The 23,570-nt window shown below is 41.9% G+C and overlaps 1 protein-coding gene across 1 annotated transcript in view; it reads right to left on the bottom strand.

The window, feature by feature from the left end:
- ABCC4 (ATP binding cassette subfamily C member 4 (PEL blood group)) overlaps positions 1-20,927 on the bottom strand; it is a 270,766-nt gene extending 249,839 nt beyond the window's left edge. The window contains exon 1 of the mRNA XM_076054137.1: positions 20,749-20,927. Coding sequence (XP_075910252.1) covers positions 20,749-20,822 — 74 coding nt within the window. The 5' untranslated portion in view covers positions 20,823-20,927. The remainder of the gene's footprint in view (positions 1-20,748) is intronic.
- Positions 20,928-23,570: the final 2,643 nt, after the last annotated feature.

Genomic DNA, 23,570 nt, shown 5'->3' with positions numbered 1-23,570 from the left:
AACATCACTAGAATTCACATCAGTCAGTTTTCATGCCCTTCTATAACATCACTAGAATTCACATCGCTCAGCTCTCTAGCCCTTCCATAACATCACTAGAATTCACATCACTCAGCTCTCTTGCCCTTCACAAACATCACTAGAATTCACATCACTCAGCTCTCTAGTCCTTTTATAACATCACTACAATTCAAATCACTCAGATCTCTTGCCCTTCATAAACATCACTATAATTCACATCAATCAGCTCTCTAGTTCTTTTATAACATGACTAAAATTCACATCACTCAGCTCTCTAGCCCTTCCATAACATCACTAGAATTCACATCACTCAGCTCTCTAGCCCTACTATAACATCACTAGAATTCACATCACTCAGCTCTCTTGCCCTTCCATAACACTACCAGAATTCACATCACTCAGCTCTCTAGCCCTTCTATAACATCACTAGAATTCACATCACTCAGCTCTATTGCACTTCTATAACATCACTATAAGTCACATCACTCAGCACTCTAGCCCTTCTATGACATCACAAGAATTCACATCACTCAGCTCTTGCACTTCTATAACATCACTAGAAGTCACATCACTTAGTTCTCTTGCCCTTCTACAACATCACTAGAATTCACATCACTCAGCTCTCTAGCCCTTCCAAAACATCACTAGAAATCACATCAGTCAGCTCTCTAGCCCTTCTATAACATCACTAGAATTCACATTACTCAGCTCTCTAGCCCTTCCATAACATCACTAGAATTCACATCACTCAGCTCTCTAGCCCTTCTATAACATCACTAGAATTCACATCACTCAGCTCTATTGCACTTCTATAACATCACTATAAGTCACATCACTCAGCACTCTAGCCCCTCTATGACATCACAAGAATTCACATCACTCAGCTCTCTTGCACTTCTATAACATCACTAGAAGTCATATCACTTAGTTCTCTTGCCCTTCTATAACATCACTAGAATTCACATCACTCAGCTCTCTAGCCCTTCCATAACATCACTAGAAATCACATCACTCAGCTCTCTAGCCCTTCAATAACATCACTAGAATTCACATCACTCATCTCTCTAGCCCTTCAATAACATCACTAGAATTCACATCACTCAGCTCTCTAGCCCTTCCATAACATCACCAGAATTCACATCACTCAGCTCTCTTGCCCTTCTATAGCATCACTAGAATTCACATCACTCAGCTCTCTTGCCCTTCACAAACATCACTAGAATTCACATCACTCAGCTCTCTAGTCCTTTTATAACATCACTACAATTCACATCACTCAGATCTCTTGCCCTTCAGAAACATCACTATAATTCACATCAATCAGCTCTCTAGTCCTTTTATAACATGACTAAAATTCACATCACTCAGCTCTCTAGCCCTTCCATAACATCACTAGAATTCACATCACTCAGCTCTCTAGCCCTTCTATAACATCACTAGAATTCACATCACTCAGCTCTCTTGCCCTTCCATAACACTACCAGAATTCACATCACTCAGCTCTCTAGCCCTTCTACAACATCACTAGAATTCACATCACTCAGCTCTATTGCACTTCTATAACATCACTATAAGTCACATCACTCAGCTCTCTTGCACTTCTATAACATCACTAGAATTCACATCACTCAGCTCTCTTGCCCTTCTATGACATCACTAGAATTCACATCACTCAGCTCTCTTGCACTTCCATAACATCACTAGAATTCACATCACTCAGATCTCTAGCCCTTCTAAAACATCACTAGAATTCACATCACTCAGCTCTCTAGCACCTCCATAACATCACTAAAATTCACATCACTCAGCTCTCTTGCCCTTAATAAACATCAATAGAATTCACATCACTCAGCTCTCTTGCCCTTCTATAACATCACTAGAATTCACATCACTCAGGTCTCTACCCCTTCCACAACATCACTAGAATTTACATCACTCAATTCTCTTGCACTTCTATAACATCACTAGAATTCACATCACTCAGCTCTCTAGCCCTTCCATAACATCACTAGAATTCACATCACTCAGCTCTCTTGCCCTTCACAAACATCACTAGAATTCACATCACTCAGCTCTCTAGTCCTTTTATAACATCACTAGAATTCACATCACTCAGATCCCTTGCCCTTCATAAACATCACTAGAATTCACATCAATCAGCTCTCTACTCCTTTTATAACATGACTAGAATTCACATCACTCAGATCTCTTGCCGTTCATAAACATCACTAGAATTCACATCACTCAGCTCTCTAGCCCTTCCATAATATCACTAGGATTCACATCACTCAGCTCTCTTGCCCTTCTATAACATCACTAGAATTCACATCACTCAGATCTCTTGCCGTTCATAAACATCACTAGAATTCACATCACTCAGTTCTCTTGCACTTCTATAACATCACTAGAATTCACATCACTCAGCTCTCTAGCCCTTCCATAACATCACTAGAATTCACATAACTCAGCTCTCTAGCCCTTCTATAACATCACTAGAATTCACATCACTCAGCTCTCTTGCCCTTCCATAACACTACCAGAATTCACATCACTCAGCTCTCTAGCCCTTCTATGACATCACAAGAATTCACATCACTCAGCTCTCTTGCACTTCTATAACATCACTAGAAGTCACATCACTTAGTTATCTTGCCCTTCTATAACATCACTAGAATTCACATCACTCAGCTCTCTAGCCCTTCCATAACATCACTAGAAATCACATCACTCAGCTCTCTAGCCCTACTATAACATCACTAGAATTCACATCACTCAGCTCTCTAGCCCTTCCATAACATTACTAGAATTCACATCACTCAGCTCTCTAGCCGTTCCATAACATTACTAGAATTCACATCACTCAGCTCTCTAGCCCTTCTAGAACATCACTAGAATTCACATCACTCAGCTCTATTGCACTTCTATAACATCACTATAAGTCACATCACTCAGCACTCTAGCACTTCTATGACATCACAAGAATTCACATCACTCAGCTCTCTTGCACTTCTATAACATCACTAGAAGTCACATCACTTAGTTCTCTTGCCCTTCTATAACATCACTAGAATTCACATCACTCAGCTCTCTAGCCCTTCAATAACATCACTAGAATTCAAATCACTCATCTCTCTAGCCCTTCAATAACATCACTAGAATTCACATCACTCAGCTCTCTAGTCCTTCCATAACATCACCAGAATTCACATCACTCAGCTCTCTTGCCCTTCTATAGCATCACTAGAATTCACATCACTCAGCTCTCTTGCACTTCTATAACATCACTAGAATTCACACCACTCAGCTCTCTAGCCCTTCTATAACATCACTAGAATTCACATCACTCAGCTCTCTAGCACCTCCATAACATCACTAAAATTCACATCACTCAGCTCTCTTACCCTTAATAAACATCACTAGAATTCACATCACTCAGCTCTCTAGCCCTTCTATGACATCACTAGAATTCACATCACTCAGCTCTCTAGCCCTTTTATAACATCACTAGAATTCACATCACTCAGCTCTCTTGCCCTTCCATAACATCACTAGAATTCACATCACTCAGTTCTCTTGCACTTCTATAACATCACTAGAATTCACATCACTCAGCTCTCTAGCCCTTCCATAACATCACTAGAATTCACATCACTCAGCTCTCTAGCCCTTCTATAACATCACTAGAATTCACATCACTCAGCTCTCTAGCACCTCCATAACATCACTAGAATTCACATCACTCAGCTCTCTAGCCCTTTTTATTACATCACTAGAATTCACATCACTCAGCTCTCTTGCCCTTCCATAACATCACTAGAATTCACATCACTCAGTTCTCTTGCACTTCTATAACATCACTAGAATTCACATCACTCAGCTCTCTAGCCCTTCCATAACATCACTAGAATTCACATCACTCAGCTCTCTAGCCCTTCTATAACATCACTAGAATTCACATCACTCAGCTCTCTAGCCCTTTTATAACATCACTAGAATTCACATCACTCAGCTCTCTTGCCCTTCCATAACATCACTAGAATTCACATCACTCAGTTCTCTTGCACTTCTATAACATCACTAGAATTCACATCACTCAGCTCTCTAGCCCTTCCATAACATCACTAGAATTCACATCACTCAGCTCTCTAGCCCTTCTATAACATCACTAGAATTCACATCACTCAGCTCTCTAGCACCTCCATAACATCACTAGAATTCACATCACTCAGCTCTCTAGCCCTTTTATTACATCACTAGAATTCACATCACTCAGCTCTCTTGCCCTTCCATAACATCACTAGAATTCACATCACTCAGTTCTCTTGCACTTCTATAACATCACTAGAATTCACTTCACTCAGCTCTCTAGCCCTTCCATAACATCACTAGAATTCACATCACTCAGCTCTCTAGCCCTTCTATAACATCACTAGAATTCACATCACTCAGCTCTCTAGCACCTCCATAACATCACTAGAATTCACATCACTCAGCTCTCTAGCCCTTCATAAACATCACTAGAATTCACACCACTCAGCTCTCTAGCCCTTCCATAACATCACTAGAATTCACATCACTCAGCTCTCTTGCCCTTCACAAACATCACTACAATTCACATCACTCAGCTCTCCAGTCCTTTTATAACATCACTACAATTCACATCACTCAGATCTCTTGCCCTTCATAAACATCACTATAATTCACATCAATCAGCTCTCTAGTCCTTTTATAACATGACTAAAATTCACATCACTCAGCTCTCTAGCCCTTCCATAACATCACTAGAATTCACATCACTCAGCTCTCTAGCACCTCCATAACATCACTAAAATTCACATCACTCAGCACTCTAGCCCTTCCATAACATCACTAGAATTCACATAACTCAGCTCTCTAGCCCTTCTATAACATCACTAGAATTCACATCACTCAGCTCTCTTGCCCTTCCAAAACACTACCAGAATTCACATCACTCAGCTCTCTAGCCCTTCTATGACATCACAAGAATTCACATTACTCAGCTCTCTTGCACTTCTATAACATCACTAGAAGTCACATCACTTAGTTATCTTGCCCTTCTATAACATCACTAGAATTCACATCACTCAGCTCTCTAGCCCTTCCATAACATCACTAGAAATCACATCACTCAGCTCTCTAGCCCTACTATAACATCACTAGAATTCACATCACTCAGCTCTCTAGCCCTTCCATAACATTACTAGAATTCACATCACTCAGCTCTCTAGCCGTTCCATAACATTACTAGAATTCACATCACTCAGCTCTCTAGCCCTTCTAGAACATCACTAGAATTCACATCACTCAGCTCTATTGCACTTCTATAACATCACTATAAGTCACATCACTCAGCACTCTAGCACTTCTATGACATCACAAGAATTCACATCACTCAGCTCTCTAGCCCTTCAATAACATCACTAGAATTCAAATCACTCATCTCTCTAGCCCTTCAATAACATCACTAGAATTCACATCACTCAGCTCTCTAGTCCTTCCATAACATCACCAGAATTCACATCACTCAGCTCTCTTGCCCTTCTATAGCATCACTAGAATTCACATCACTCAGCTCTCTTGCACTTCTATAACATCACTAGAATTCACATCACTCAGCTCTCTAGCCCTTCTATAACATCACTAGAATTCACATCACTCAGCTCTCTAGCACCTCCATAACATCACTAAAATTCACATCACTCAGCTCTCTTACCCTTAATAAACATCAATAGAATTCACATCACTCAGCTCTCTAGCCCTTCTATGACATCACTAGAATTCACATCACTCAGCTCTCTAGCCCTTTTATAACATCACTAGAATTCACATCACTCAGCTCTCTTGCCCTTCCATAACATCACTAGAATTCACATCACTCAGTTCTCTTGCACTTCTATAACATCACTAGAATTCACATCACTCAGCTCTCTAGCCCTTCCATAACATCACTAGAATTCACATGACTCAGCTCTCTAGCCCTTCTATAACATCACTAGAATTCACATCACTCAGCTCTCTAGCACCTCCATAACATCACTAGAATTCACATCACTCAGCTCTCTAGCCCTTTTTATTACATCACTAGAATTCACATCACTCAGCTCTCTTGCCCTTCCATAACATCACTAGAATTCACATCACTCAGTTCTCTTGCACTTCTATAACATCACTAGAATTCACATCACTCAGCTCTCTAGCCCTTCCATAACATCACTAGAATTCACATCACTCAGCTCTCTAGCCCTTCTATAACATCACTAGAATTCACATCACTCAGCTCTCTAGCACCTCCATAACATCACTAGAATTCACATCACTCAGCTCTCTAGCCCTTCATAAACATCACTAGAATTCACACCACTCAGCTCTCTAGCCCTTCCATAACATCACTAGAATTCACATCACTCAGCTCTCTTGCCCTTCACAAACATCACTACAATTCACATCACTCAGCTCTCTAGTCCTTTTATAACATCACTACAATTCACATCACTCAGATCTCTTGCCCTTCATAAACATCACTATAATTCACATCAATCAGCTCTCTAGTCCTTTTATAACATGACTAAAATTCACATCACTCAGCTCTCTAGCCCTTCCATAACATCACTAGAATTCACATCACTCAGCTCTCTAGCACCTCCATAACATCACTAAAATTCACATCACTCAGCACTCTAGCCCTTCTATGACATCACAAGAATTCACATCACTCAGCTCTCTAGCCCTTCTAAAACATCACTAGAATTCACATCACTCAGCTCTCTAGCACCTCCATAACATCACTAAAATTCACATCACTCAGCTCTCTTGCCCTTAATAAACATCAATAGAATTCACATCACTCAGCTCTCTTGCCCTTCTATAACATCACTAGAATTCACATCACTCAGCTCTCTAGCCCTTCCATAACATCACTAGAATTCACATCACTCAGCTCTCTTGCCCTTCACAAACATCACTAGAATTCACATCACTCAGCTCTCTAGTCCTTTTATAACATCACTAGAATTCACATCACTCAGATCCCTTGCCCTTCATAAACATCACTAGAATTAACATCACTCAGCTCTCTAGCCCTTCCATAACATCACTAGAATTCACATCACTCAGCTCTCTTGCCCTTCACAAACATCACTAGAATTCACATCACTCAGCTCTCTAGTCCTTTTATAACATCACTACAATTCAAATCACTCAGATCTCTTGCCCTTCATAAACATCACTATAATTCACATCAATCAGCTCTCTAGTTCTTTTATAACATGACTAAAATTCACATCACTCAGCTCTCTAGCCCTTCCATAACATCACTAGAATTCACATCACTCAGCTCTCTAGCCCTTCTATAACATCACTAGAATTCACATCACTCAGCTCTCTTGCCCTTCCATAACACTACCAGAATTCACATCACTCAGCTCTCTAGCCCTTCTATAACATCACTAGAATTCACATCACTCAGCTCTATTGCACTTCTATAACATCACTATAAGTCACATCACTCAGCACTCTAGCCCTTCTATGACATCACAAGAATTCACATCACTCAGCTCTCTTGCACTTCTATAACATCACTAGAAGTCACATCACTTAGTTCTCTTGCCCTTCTATAACATCACTAGAATTCACATCACTCAGCTCTCTAGCCCTTCCAAAACATCACTAGAAATCACATCAGTCAGCTCTCTAGCCCTTCTATAACATCACTAGAATTCACATCACTCAGCTCTCTAGCCCTTCCATAACATCACTAGAATTCACATCACTCAGCTCTCTAGCCCTTCTATAACATCACTAGAATTCACATCACTCATCTCTCTAGCCCTTCAATAACATCACTAGAATTCACATCACTCAGCTCTCTTGCCCTTCACAAACATCACTAGAATTCACATCACTCAGCTCTCTAGTCCTTTTATAACATCACTACAATTCACATCACTCAGATCTCTTGCCCTTCATAAACATCACTATAATTCACATCAATCAGCTCTCTAGTCCTTTTATAACATGACTAAAATTCACATCACTCAGCTCTCTAGCCCTTCCATAACATCACTAGAATTCACATCACTCAGCTCTCTAGCCCTTCTATAACATCACTAGAATTCACATCACTCAGCTCTCTTGCCCTTCCATAACACTACCAGAATTCACATCACTCAGCTCTCTAGCCCTTCTACAACATCACTAGAATTCACATCACTCAGCTCTATTGCACTTCTATAACATCACTAGAAGTCACATCATTCAGTTCTCTTGCGCTTCTATAACATCACTAGAATTCACATCACTCAGCTCTCTGGCCCTTCCATAACATCACTAGAAATCACATCACTCAGCTCTCTAGCCCTTCAATAACATCACTAGAATTCACATCACTCAGCTCTCTAGCCGTTCCATAACATCACTAGAATTCAGATCACTCAGCTCTCTAGCCCTTCTATAACATCACTGGAATTCACATCACTCAGCTCTCTAGCCCTTCCATAACATCACAAGAATTCACATCACTCAGCTCTCTTGCCCTTCTATGACATCACTAGAATTCACATCACTCAGCTCTCTTGCACTTCCATAACATCACTAGAATTCACATCACTCAGCTCTCTTGCCCTTAAGAACATCAATAGAATTCACATCACTCAGCTCTCTTGCCCTTCTATAACATCACTAGAATTCACATCACTCAGGTCTCTACCCCTTCCACAACATCACTAGAATTTACATCACTCAGTTCTCTTGCACTTCTATAACATCACTAGAAGTCACATCATTCAGTTCTCTTGCGCTTCTATAACATCACTAGAATTCACATCACTCAGCTCTCTGGCCCTTCCATAACATCACTAGAAATCACATCACTCAGCTCTCTAGCCCTTCAATAACATCACTAGAATTCACATCACTCAGCTCTCTAGCCGTTCCATAACATCACTAGAATTCAGATCATTCAGCTCTCTAGCCCTTCTATAACATCACTAGAATTCACATCACTCAGCTCTCTAGCCCTTCCATAACATCACAAGAATTCACATCACTCAGCTCTCTTGCCCTTCTATGACATAACTAGAATTCACATCACTCAGCTCTCTTGCACTTCCATAACATCACTAGAATTCACATCACTCAGCTCTCTTGCCCTTAAGAACATCAATAGAATTCACATCACTCAGCTCTCTTGCCCTTCTATAACATCACTAGAATTCACATCACTCAGGTCTCTACCCCTTCCACAACATCACTAGAATTTACATCACTCAGTTCTCTTGCACTTCTATAACATCACTAGAATTCACATCACTCAGCTCTCTAGCCCTTCCATAACATCACTAGAATTCACATCACTCAGCTCTCTTGCCCTTCACAAACATCACTAGAATTCACATCACTCAGCTCTCTAGTCCTTTTATAACATCACTAGAATTCACATCACTCAGATCCCTTGCCCTTCATAAACATCACTAGAATTCACATCAATCAGCTCTCTACTCCTTTTATAACATGACTAGAATTCACATCACTCAGATCTCTTGCCGTTCATAAACATCACTAGAATTCACATCACTCAGCTCTCTAGCCCTTCCATAACATCACTAGAATTCACATCACTCAGTTCTCTTGCACTTCTATAACATCACTAGAATTCACATCACTCAGCTCTCTAGCCCTTCCATAACATCACTAGAATTCGCATCACTCAGCTCTCTAGCCCTTCTATAACATCACTAGAATTCAAATCACTCAGCTCTCTAGCACCTCCACAACATCACTAGAATTCACATCACTCAGCTCTCTAGCCCTTCATAAACATCACTAGAATTCACATCACTCAGGTCTCTACCCCTTTCATAACATCACTAGAATTCACATCACTCAGTTCTCATGCACTTCTATAACATCACTATAAGTCACATCACTCAGCTCTCTAGTCCTTCTATAACATCACTAGAATTCACATTACTCAGGTCTCTACCCCCTCCATAACATCACTAGAATTCACATCACTCAGTTCTCTTGCACTTCTATAACATCACTAGAATTCACACCACTCAGCTCTCTAGCCCTTCCATAACATCACTAGAATTCACATCACTCAGCTCTCTTGCCCTTCACAAACATCACTACAATTCACATCACTCAGCTCTCTAGTCCTTTTATAACATCACTACAATTCACATCACTCAGATCTCTTGCCCTTCATAAACATCACTATAATTCACATCAATCAGCTCTCTAGTCCTTTTATAACATGACTAAAATTCACATCACTCAGCTCTCTAGCCCTTCCATAACATCACTAGAATTCACATCACTCAGCTCTCTAGCATCTCCATAACATCACTAAAATTCACATCACTCAGCACTCTAGCCCTTCTATGACATCACAAGAATTCACATCACTCAGCTCTCTAGCCCTTCTAAAACATCACTAGAATTCACATCACTCAGCTCTCTAGCACCTCCATAACATCACTAAAATTCACATCACTCAGCTCTCTTGCCCTTAATAAACATCAATAGAATTCACATCACTCAGCTCTCTTGCCCTTATATAACATCACTAGAATTCACATCACTCAGCTCTCTAGCCCTTCCATAACATCACTAGAATTCACATCACTCAGCTCTCTTGCCCTTCACAAACATCACTAGAATTCATATCACTCAGCTCTCTAGTCCTTTTATAACATCACTAGAATTCACATCACTCAGATCCCTTGCCCTTCATAAACATCACTAGAATTCACATCACTCAGCTCTCTAGCCCTTCCATAACATCACTAGAATTCACATCACTCAGCTCTCGAACCCCACAATAACATCAATAGAATTCACATCACTCAGCTCTCTTGCATTTCTATAACATCACTAGAATTCACATCACTCAGCTCTCTAGCCCTTCCTTAACATCACTAGAATTCACATCACTCAGCTCTCTAGCCCTTCCATAACATCACTAGAAATCACATCACTCAGCTCTCTAGCCCTTCAATAACATCACTAGAATTCACATCACTCATCTCTCTAGCCCTTCAATAACATCACTAGAATTCACATCACTCAGCTCTATTGCACGTCTATAACATCACTATAAGTCACATCACTCAGCACTCTAGCCCTTCTATGACATCACAAGAATTCACATCACTCAGCTCTCTTGCACTTCTATAACATCACTAGAATTCACATCACTCAGATCTCTAGCCCTTCTATAACATCACTAGAATTCACATCACTCAGCTCTCTAGCCCTTCCATAACATCACTAGAATTCACATCACTCAGCTCTCTTACCCTTAATAAACATCAATAGAATTCACATCACTCAGCTCTCTAGCCCTTCTATGACATCACTAGAATTCACATCACTCAGCTCTCTAGCCCTTTTATAACATCACTAGAATTCACATCACTCAGCTCTCTTGCCCTTCTATAACATCACTAGAATTCACATCACTCAGGTCTCTACCCCTTCCATAACATCACTAGAATTCACATCACTCAGTTCTCTTGCACTTCTATAACATCACTAGAATTCACATCACTCAGCTCTCTAGCACTTCCATAACATCACTAGAATTCACATCACTCAGCTCTCTAGCCCTTCTATAACATCACTAGAATTCAAATCACTCAGCTCTCTAGCACCTCCATAACATCACTAGAATTCACATCACTCAGCTCTCCAACCCCTTCATAAACATCACTAGAATTCACATCACTCAGGTCTCTACCCCTTTCATAACATCACTAGAATTCACATCACTCAGTTCTCATGCACTTCTATAACATCACTATAAGTCACATCACTCAGCTCTCTAGTCCTTCTATAACATCACTAGAATTCACATTACTCAGGTCTCTACCCCCTCCATAACATCACTAGAATTCACATCACTCAGCTCTCTAGTCCTTTTATAACATCACTACAATTCACACCACTCAGATCTCTTGCCCTTCATAAACATCACTATAATTCACATCAATCAGCTCTCCAGTCCTTTTATAACATGACTAAAATTCACATCACTCAGCTCTCTAGCCCTTCCATAACATCACTAGAATTCACATCACTCAGCTCTCTAGCCCTTCTATAACATCACTAGAATTCACATCACTCAGCTCTCTTGCCCTTCCATAACACTACCAGAATTCACATCACTCAGCTCTCTAGCCCTTCTACAACATCACTAGAATCCACATCACTCAGCTCTATTGCACTTCTATAACATCACTATAAGTCACATCACTCAGCACTCTAGCCCTTCTATGACATCACAAGAATTTACATCACTCAGCTCTCTTGCACTTCTATAACATCACTAGAAGTCACATCATTCAGTTCTCTTGCCCTTCTATAACATCACTAGAATTCACATCACTCAGCTCTCTAGCCCTTCCATAACATCACTAGAAATCACATCACTCAGCTCTCTAGCCCTTCCATAACATCACTAGAATTTACATCACTCAGCTCTATAGCCCTTCTATAACATCACTAGAATTCACATCTTTCAGCTCTCTAGCACCTTCTATAACATCACTAGAATTCACATCACTCAGTTATCTAGCCCTTCTACAACATCACTAGAATTCACATCACTCAGCTCTCTTGCCCTTCTATAACATCACTAGAATTCACATCATTCAGCTCTCTAGCCCTTCTATAACATCACTAGAATTCACATCACTCAGCTCTCGAACCCTTCTATAACATCACTAGAATTCACATCACTCAGCTCTCTAGCCCTTCAATAACATCACTAGAATTCACATCACTCAGCTCGCTAGCCCTTCAATAACATCACAAGAATTCACATCACTCAGCTCTCTAGTCCTTCTATAACATCACTAGAATTCACATCACTCAGCTCTCTTGCACTTCTATAACATCACTAGAATTCACATCACTCAGCTCTCTAGCCCTTCTGTAACATAACAAGAATTCACATCTTTCAGCTCTCTAGCCCTTCTATAACATCACTAGAATTCACATCACTCAGCTCTCTAACCCTTCCATAACATCACTAGAATTCACATCACTCAGCTCTCTTGCACTTCTATAACATCACTAGAATTCACATAACTCAGCTCTCTAGCCCTTCTATAACATCACTAGAATTCACATCACTCAGCTCTCTAGCCCTTCTATAACATCACTAGAATTCACATCACTCAGCTCTATTGCACTTCTATAACATCACTATAAGTCACATCACTCAGCACTCTAGCCCTTCTATGACATCACAAGAATTCACATCACTCAGCTCTCTTGCACTTCTATAACATCACTAGAAGTCACATCACTTAGTTCTCTTGCCCTTCTATAACATCACTAGAATTCACATCACTCAGCTCTCTAGCCCTTCCAAAACATCACTAGAAATCACATCAGTCAGCTCTCTAGCCCTTCTATAACATCACTAGAATTCACATCACTCAGCTCTCTAGCCCTTCCATAACATCACTAGAATTCACATCACTCAGCTCTCTAGCCCTTCTATAACATCACTAGAATTCACATCACTCATCTCTCTAGCCCTTCAATAACATCACTAGAATTCACATCACTCAGCTCTCTTGCCCTTCACAAACATCACTAGAATTCACATCACTCAGCTCTCTAGTCCTTTTATAACATCACTACAATTCACATCACTCAGATCTCTTGCCCTTCATAAACATCACTATAATTCACATCAATCAGCTCTCTAGTCCTTTTATAACATGACTAAAATTCACATCACTCAGCTCTCTAGCCCTTCCATAACATCACTAGAATTCACATCACTCAGCTCTCTAGCCCTTCTATAACATCACTAGAATTCACATCACTCAGCTCTCTTGCCCTTCCATAACACTACCAGAATTCACATCACTCAGCTCTCTAGCCCTTCTACAACATCACTAGAATTCACATCACTCAGCTCTATTGCACTTCTATAACATCACTAGAAGTCACATCATTCAGTTCTCTTGCGCTTCTATAACATCACTAGAATTCACATCACTCAGCTCTCTGGCCCTTCCATAACATCACTAGAAATCACATCACTCAGCTCTCTAGCCCTTCAATAACATCACTAGAATTCACATCACTCAGCTCTCTAGCCGTTCCATAACATCACTAGAATTCAGATCACTCAGCTCTCTAGCCCTTCTATAACATCACTAGAATTCACATCACTCAGCTCTCTAGCCCTTCCATAACATCACAAGAATTCACATCACTCAGCTCTCTTGCCCTTCTATGACATCACTAGAATTCACATCACTCAGCTCTCTTGCACTTCCATAACATCACTAGAATTCACATCACTCAGCTCTCTTGCCCTTAAGAACATCAATAGAATTCACATCACTCAGCTCTCTTGCCCTTCTATAACATCACTAGAATTCACATCACTCAGGTCTCTACCCCTTCCACAACATCACTAGAATTTACATCACTCAGTTCTCTTGCACTTCTATAACATCACTAGAAGTCACATCATTCAGTTCTCTTGCGCTTCTATAACATCACTAGAATTCACATCACTCAGCTCTCTGGCCCTTCCATAACATCACTAGAAATCACATCACTCAGCTCTCTAGCCCTTCAATAACATCACTAGAATTCACATCACTCAGCTCTCTAGCCGTTCCATAACATCACTAGAATTCAGATCATTCAGCTCTCTAGCCCTTCTATAACATCACTAGAATTCACATCACTCAGCTCTCTAGCCCTTCCATAACATCACAAGAATTCACATCACTCAGCTCTCTTGCCCTTCTATGACATAACTAGAATTCACATCACTCAGCTCTCTTGCACTTCCATAACATCACTAGAATTCACATCACTCAGCTCTCTTGCCCTTAAGAACATCAATAGAATTCACATCACTCAGCTCTCTTGCCCTTCTATAACATCACTAGAATTCACATCACTCAGGTCTCTACCCCTTCCACAACATCACTAGAATTTACATCACTCAGTTCTCTTGCACTTCTATAACATCACTAGAATTCACATCACTCAGCTCTCTAGCCCTTCCATAACATCACTAGAATTCACATCACTCAGCTCTCTTGCCCTTCACAAACATCACTAGAATTCACATCACTCAGCTCTCTAGTCCTTTTATAACATCACTAGAATTCACATCACTCAGATCCCTTGCCCTTCATAAACATCACTAGAATTCACATCAATCAGCTCTCTACTCCTTTTATAACATGACTAGAATTCACATCACTCAGATCTCTTGCCGTTCATAAACATCACTAGAATTCACATCACTCAGCTCTCTAGCCCTTCCATAACATCACTAGAATTCACATCACTCAGTTCTCTTGCACTTCTATAACATCACTAGAATTCACATCACTCAGCTCTCTAGCCCTTCCATAACATCACTAGAATTCGCATCACTCAGCTCTCTAGCCCTTCTATAACATCACTAGAATTCAAATCACTCAGCTCTCTAGCACCTCCACAACATCACTAGAATTCACATCACTCAGCTCTCTAGCCCTTCATAAACATCACTAGAATTCACATCACTCAGGTCTCTACCCCTTTCATAACATCACTAGAATTCACATCACTCAGTTCTCATGCACTTCTATAACATCACTATAAGTCACATCACTCAGCTCTCTAGTCCTTCTATAACATCACTAGAATTCACATTACTCAGGTCTCTACCCCCTCCATAACATCACTAGAATTCACATCACTCAGTTCTCTTGCACTTCTATAACATCACTAGAATTCACACCACTCAGCTCTCTAGCCCTTCCATAACATCACTAGAATTCACATCACTCAGCTCTCTTGCCCTTCACAAACATCACTACAATTCACATCACTCAGCTCTCTAGTCCTTTTATAACATCACTACAATTCACATCACTCAGATCTCTTGCCCTTCATAAACATCACTATAATTCACATCAATCAGCTCTCTAGTCCTTTTATAACATGACTAAAATTCACATCACTCAGCTCTCTAGCCCTTCCATAACATCACTAGAATTCACATCACTCAGCTCTCTAGCATCTCCATAACATCACTAAAATTCACATCACTCAGCACTCTAGCCCTTCTATGACATCACAAGAATTCACATCACTCAGCTCTCTAGCCCTTCTAAAACATCACTAGAATTCACATCACTCAGCTCTCTAGCACCTCCATAACATCACTAAAATTCACATCACTCAGCTCTCTTGCCCTTAATAAACATCAATAGAATTCACATCACTCAGCTCTCTTGCCCTTATATAACATCACTAGAATTCACATCACTCAGCTCTCTAGCCCTTCCATAACATCACTAGAATTCACATCACTCAGCTCTCTTGCCCTTCACAAACATCACTAGAATTCATATCACTCAGCTCTCTAGTCCTTTTATAACATCACTAGAATTCACATCACTCAGATCCCTTGCCCTTCATAAACATCACTAGAATTCACATCACTCAGCTCTCTAGCCCTTCCATAACATCACTAGAATTCACATCACTCAGCTCTCGAACCCCACAATAACATCAATAGAATTCACATCACTCAGCTCTCTTGCATTTCTATAACATCACTAGAATTCACATCACTCAGCTCTCTAGCCCTTCCTTAACATCACTAGAATTCACATCACTCAGCTCTCTAGCCCTTCCATAACATCACTAGAAATCACATCACTCAGCTCTCTAGCCCTTCAATAACATCACTAGAATTCACATCACTCATCTCTCTAGCCCTTCAATAACATCACTAGAATTCACATCACTCAGCTCTATTGCACGTCTATAACATCACTATAAGTCACATCACTCAGCACTCTAGCCCTTCTATGACATCACAAGAATTCACATCACTCAGCTCTCTTGCACTTCTATAACATCACTAGAATTCACATCACTCAGATCTCTAGCCCTTCTATAACATCACTAGAATTCACATCACTCAGCTCTCTAGCCCTTCCATAACATCACTAGAATTCACATCACTCAGCTCTCTTACCCTTAATAAACATCAATAGAATTCACATCACTCAGCTCTCTAGCCCTTCTATGACATCACTAGAATTCACATCACTCAGCTCTCTAGCCCTTTTATAACATCACTAGAATTCACATCACTCAGCTCTCTTGCCCTTCTATAACATCACTAGAATTCACATCACTCAGGTCTCTACCCCTTCCATAACATCACTAGAATTCACATCACTCAGTTCTCTTGCACTTCTATAACATCACTAGAATTCACATCACTCAGCTCTCTAGCACTTCCATAACATCACTAGAATTCACATCACTCAGCTCTCTAGCCCTTCTATAACATCACTAGAATTCAAATCACTCAGCTCTCTAGCACCTCCATAACATCACTAGAATTCACATCACTCAGCTCTCCAACCCCTTCATAAACATCACTAGAATTCACATCACTCAGGTCTCTACCCCTTTCATAACATCACTAGAATTCACATCACTCAGTTCTCATGCACTTCTATAACATCACTATAAGTCACATCACTCAGCTCTCTAGTCCTTCTATAACATCACTAGAATTCACATTACTCAGGTCTCTACCCCCTCCATAACATCACTAGAATTCACATCACTCAGCTCTCTAGTCCTTTTATAACATCACTACAATTCACACCACTCAGATCTCTTGCCCTTCATAAACATCACTATAATTCACATCAATCAGCTCTCCAGTCCTTTTATAACATGACTAAAATTCACATCACTCAGCTCTCTAGCCCTTCCATAACATCACTAGAATTCACATCACTCAGCTCTCTAGCCCTTCTATAACATCACTAGAATTCACATCACTCAGCTCTCTTGCCCTTCCATAACACTACCAGAATTCACATCACTCAGCTCTCTAGCCCTTCTACAACATCACTAGAATCCACATCACTCAGCTCTATTGCACTTCTATAACATCACTATAAGTCACATCACTCAGCACTCTAGCCCTTCTATGACATCACAAGAATTTACATCACTCAGCTCTCTTGCACTTCTATAACATCACTAGAAGTCACATCATTCAGTTCTCTTGCCCTTCTATAACATCACTAGAATTCACATCACTCAGCTCTCTAGCCCTTCCATAACATCACTAGAAATCACATCACTCAGCTCTCTAGCCCTTCCATAACATCACTAGAATTTACATCACTCAGCTCTATAGCCCTTCTATAACATCACTAGAATTCACATCTTTCAGCTCTCTAGCACCTTCTATAACATCACTAGAATTCACATCACTCAGTTATCTAGCCCTTCTACAACATCACTAGAATTCACATCACTCAGCTCTCTTGCCCTTCTATAACATCACTAGAATTCACATCATTCAGCTCTCTAGCCCTTCTATAACATCACTAGAATTCACATCACTCAGCTCTCGAACCCTTCTATAACATCACTAGAATTCACATCACTCAGCTCTCTAGCCCTTCAATAACATCACTAGAATTCACATCACTCAGCTCGCTAGCCCTTCAATAACATCACAAGAATTCACATCACTCAGCTCTCTAGTCCTTCTATAACATCACTAGAATTCACATCACTCAGCTCTCTTGCACTTCTATAACATCACTAGAATTCACATCACTCAGCTCTCTAGCCCTTCTGTAACATAACAAGAATTCACATCTTTCAGCTCTCTAGCCCTTCTATAACATCACTAGAATTCACATCACTCAGCTCTCTAACCCTTCTATAACATCACTAGAATTCACATCACTCAGCTCTCTTGCACTTCTATAACATCACTAGAATTCACATAACTCAGCTCTCTAGCCCTTCTATAACATCACTAGAATTCACATCACTCAGCTCTCTTGCCCTTCTATAACATCACTAGAATTCACATCACTCAGCTCTCTTGCACTTCTATAACATCACTAGAATTCACATCACTGAGCTCTCGAGCCCTTCTATAACATCACTAGAATTCACATCACTCAGATCTCTAGCCCTTCTATAACATCACTAAAATTCACATAACTCAGCTCTCTAGCCCTTCTATAACATCACTAGAATTCACATCACTCAGCTCTCTTGCACTTCTAAACCATCACTAGAATTCACATCACTCAGCTCTCTAGCCCTTCTATAACATCACTAGAATTCACATCACTCATCTCTCTAGCCCTTCTATAACATCACTAGAATTCACATCACTCAGCTCTCTAGCCCTTAAATAACATCACTAGAATTCACATCACTCAACTCTCTTGCCCTTCATAAACATCACTAGAATTCACATCTCTCAGCTCTCTAGCCCGTCTATAACATCAGTAGAATTAACTTCACTCAGCTCTCTAGCCCTTCTATAACATCACTAGAATTCACATCACTCAGATCTCTAGCCCTTCTATAACATCACTAGAATTCACATCACTCTGCTCTCTAGCCATTCCATAACATCACTAGAATTCACATCACTCAGCTCTCTAGCCCTTAAATAACATCACTAGAATTCACATCACTCAACTCTCTTGCCCTTCATAAACATCACTAGAATTCACATCTCTCAGCTCTCTAGCCCGTCTATAACATCACTAGAATTAACTTCACTCAGCTCTCTCGCCCTTCTATAACATCACTAGAATTCACATCACTCAGCTCTCTAGCCCGTCTATAACATCACTAGAATTCACATCACTCAGCTCTCTAGCCCGTCTATAACATCACTAGAATTCACATCACTCAGCTCTCTAGCCCTTCTATAACATCTCTAGAATTCACATCACTCAACTCTCTTGCCCTTCATAAACATCACTAGAATTCACATCTCTCAGCTCTCTAGCCCGTCTATAACATCACTAGAATTCACTTCACTCAGCTCTCTAGCCCTTCTACAACATCACTAGAATTCACATCACTCAGTTCTCTTGCACTTCTATAACATTACTAGAATCCACAACACTCAGCTCTCTTGCCCTTAATAAACATCACTAGAATTCACATCACTCAGCTCTCTAGCCCTTCTATAACATCACTAGAATTCACATCACTCAGCTCTCTAGCCCTTCTATAACATCACTAGAATTCACATCACTCAGCTCTCTAGTCCTTTTATAACATCACTAGAATTCACACCACTCAGTTCTCTTGCACTTCTACAACATCACTAGAATTCACATCACTCAGCTCTCTATCTCTTCTATAACATCACTAGAATTCACATCACTCAGCTCTCTATCTCTTCTATAACATCACTAGAATTCACATCACTCAGCTCTCTAGCCCTTCTATAACATCACTAGAATTCACATCACTCAGCTCTCTAGTCCTTTTATAACATCACTAGAATTCACATCACTCAGTTCTCTTGCACTTCTACAACATCACTAGAATTCACATCACTCAGCTCTCTATCTCTTCTATAACATCACTAGAATTCACATCACTCAGCTCTCTCTCTCTTCTATAACATCACTAGAATTCACATCACTCAGCTCTCTAGCCCTTCTATAACATCACTAGAATTCACATCACTCAGATCTCTAGCACTTCTATAACAGCGCCGTGGTGGTGGCGTCGCGTGCCCAGCAGCACCACGCGCCCCTGCCCGGCCGCCTTTGTCTCACCAGCGCTGATGTTCAACACACACACGGGGTTCAGTACTCATTTAGGGCTGAGTGGACCTGGGGGGGGGGGGGGTGCAGTTCTCACCAGAAGCACAACCTCGAGACGAGGCTCGCGCGATGCAGCGGGTTGGGTCTCTCCAACTTGTGCGTCGTGTCCATGGCCGAGAGTGCCGCCACCACTCCCCGTCGCTCTGCTGCCCTCTCCCCTTTAAACCCCTTTCCTCTTTAAACCCCTTTCCTCTATAAACCCCTCTCCCCTTTAAAGCCCTCTCCCCTTTAAACCCCTCCCCCCTTTAAACCCCTCTCCCCTTTAAAGCCCTCTCCCCTTTAAACCCCTCTCCCCTTTAAACCCCTCTCCCCTTTAAAGCCCTCTCCCCTTTAAAGCCCTCTCCCCTTTAAACCCCTCTCCCCTTTAAAGCCCTCTTCCCTTTAAAGCCCTCTCCCCTTTAAACCCCTCTCCCCGGGACCCCCTCGCATCACCCCCTTCTCCAGCTACTGCCCCCCCTTCTCCAGCTACTGTCCCCCCTTCTCCAGCTGCCGCAGGTCCGCCCGAGTTGGGGTCGCGGCCCCTGCCCCTGGCCAATTAAACCTTGCCCCGGACAATAATTAATCACCGCGTTGGCGAAATTGCCACTCGCCTAGAACCTCCCTGCCCTCCTCCCTGCCCTCACTGCCCTCCTCAGGGGGCCCGGCTCGTTGCAGCGCGGCTCCTTCCACTTTGAATGAAGATCCGTGCCGTCACGTGCCGTGCCGAGCCCTTTCAGTGATCCCGACCGTCCCCGTGTGATAAGAAACCGAGTCACCCACAGCCTCTCCCCTTTCGATTATCCTGTAATCAATATCAATTTTAATCGGCCGTTGTTGATTGGTTAGTGCCGATCAAGGCCAAATTAACCTGCCCGGTATTTCCTTCCCCGTTAGCGGCCGGCTGCAACTTGTGGTGGGTGGGGGGTGGGGCGTGAACGAGCGAGCCGAGCCGACCAATCAAGTGGAGACATCGCTTCCGGCGGGGACATAGCCACGCCCATTCCACTGGATGTGGGCGGGACTACTGGGGGGGAGAGGCGGTAAGGGTGGGGGGGAGTCACGAGCGACCCGACCAATCACGTGGCGATATCACTTCCGGCGGAGAGTTAGTCCCGCCCACCCCTGCTGCTGGGGGAGGAGCGTAGAAGTCACGCCCAATCACCGTAAGTTTTGCCAGACCAGAGTTTTTTTGTGTTTTTATTTAAAGCTTTCGCGTGCTGTTGTTTTTACCACCTCTGTTGGGTTCTTATCGTCAGTGCAGTGTGGTCACTGCAAACTTGCACCCCTTTTGATTCTCAATCGTTAAAAAAGTTTAACGTTAATAAATAAATTTTCCTTCGATTAAACAAAGTAGCTGTATGAAAAATAAGAGTATATTTGATCCTTTCTGGCAATAATAAACTCCTTTAAACAACGGTTTTATTAACACATTCGTTTAACTCAGGGTCGAGAAGCGCGTCAATGGCGCCTGAGCCACGCGGCGCCTGCGTTTTGTGCGAGCCGATTCCACAGTTTAGGGACCGCGGCGTTTTTGACCTACACATTAATATATACAAAATGTAAATTGCTTTAAAGTAGCGAATTAATTGATGAATTGATTTTGATACAGGCATGCATTGTCACCGGATCTGAGTACGTGTGCAAAATGTGGAATTGATTGGACAACGGGAAGTGGGCGAAATTTTAATTACAAGATTTGACCACGACAAACAGAGGTATCAAGTAAAACCGTTGAATAAAACAGATACCATGTGTGGTTAATGCAGTAATTTGATTCCCTGCAAGATGTCTCTATTTGGTGCGTAGTGACATCGCAGATGTCATTGTATGGTGCTGGCCCTGGAAGGGCAAGGCGTGCGATGTACTCACAACGCAGACATCACGTTTGTGGCAACATCGCGAATGTCACTCAGTAATGCCGGCTCTAGCCAGGCACAGCGTGCGATGTACTCACAACGCAGACATCACGTCTGTGGCAACATCGTGGATGTCACTTAGTAATGCCGGCTCTAGCGAGGCACGGCGTGCGATGTAGTCACATCGTAGACATCACGGATGTAGCGACATCGTGAATGTCACTCAGTAATGCCGGCTCTCGCGAGGCACGGCGTGCGATGTGCTCACATCGTGGACATCACGTGTGTAGTGACATCGTGAATGTCACTCAGTAATGCCGGCTCTAGCCAGGCACGGCGTGCGATGCATCGTCATCGCTGACACCCCGTAGGTGGGTGTAGTACCAGCCCTAGAGGTGAGCGCTGGGATAGCGCTCAGTGGCACCACGCGTGGCGTGCAATGCTGACTCCTACAGGAGGAGTGTGAGAGTGTCAGCCATGGGAAGAGGTTACCCTGGGCCATGGCACTCTGGTTGACCCTGGAAGTCACGTGACCATTAAGATCTACACAGGGGCCCCAAGTGGAGGCTAGGGGATGGTCACGTGACTGGGTAAGATCCGACAAGAAAGGTTGAGAGAAAGCCAGAGCTCTCTTGAAGGTGGGCGTGGCCAAGGGCGGGGCCGGCCACTGCCCGGGAGCATATAAGCGGGGTCCCCGGAGGGACCGGGGTTCAGCGTTGCTACTGTCATCTGAACATCTACGATCTACGTTCTATGTCCAAGAAGAAGTCACCAACATGTGGCGAGGACCCACGCCAGGGTCTCCGTCATAGCTAAACTCCTCATGTGTTAGCGTAGTTAGCCTGGTGGTCCACCACCATAGGTTATCTGGTGAAAGGGCAGTGACCCTTTTGTGTTGTGTTGGTGAGAATAAATGTGTTGCCTCCAAAGAGAAAGTCTGAGAATCATTTTAATTCACTACAACTGGTGTCGGAAGTGGCCAAATGCTATTTTTTCTTACTTAGCTAGCCGTTAGACTATGTCT

Source organism: Petromyzon marinus, chromosome 64 (genome assembly GCF_048934315.1).
Source record: "Petromyzon marinus isolate PM22_M1 ecotype Great Lakes invasive population chromosome 64, UKy_Petmar_22M1.pri1.0, whole genome shotgun sequence".
NCBI lineage: Eukaryota > Metazoa > Chordata > Hyperoartia > Petromyzontiformes > Petromyzontidae > Petromyzon > Petromyzon marinus.
Note: the sequence above shows the minus strand (reverse complement) of the source record. Positions and strands in the feature narration are given on the sequence as shown.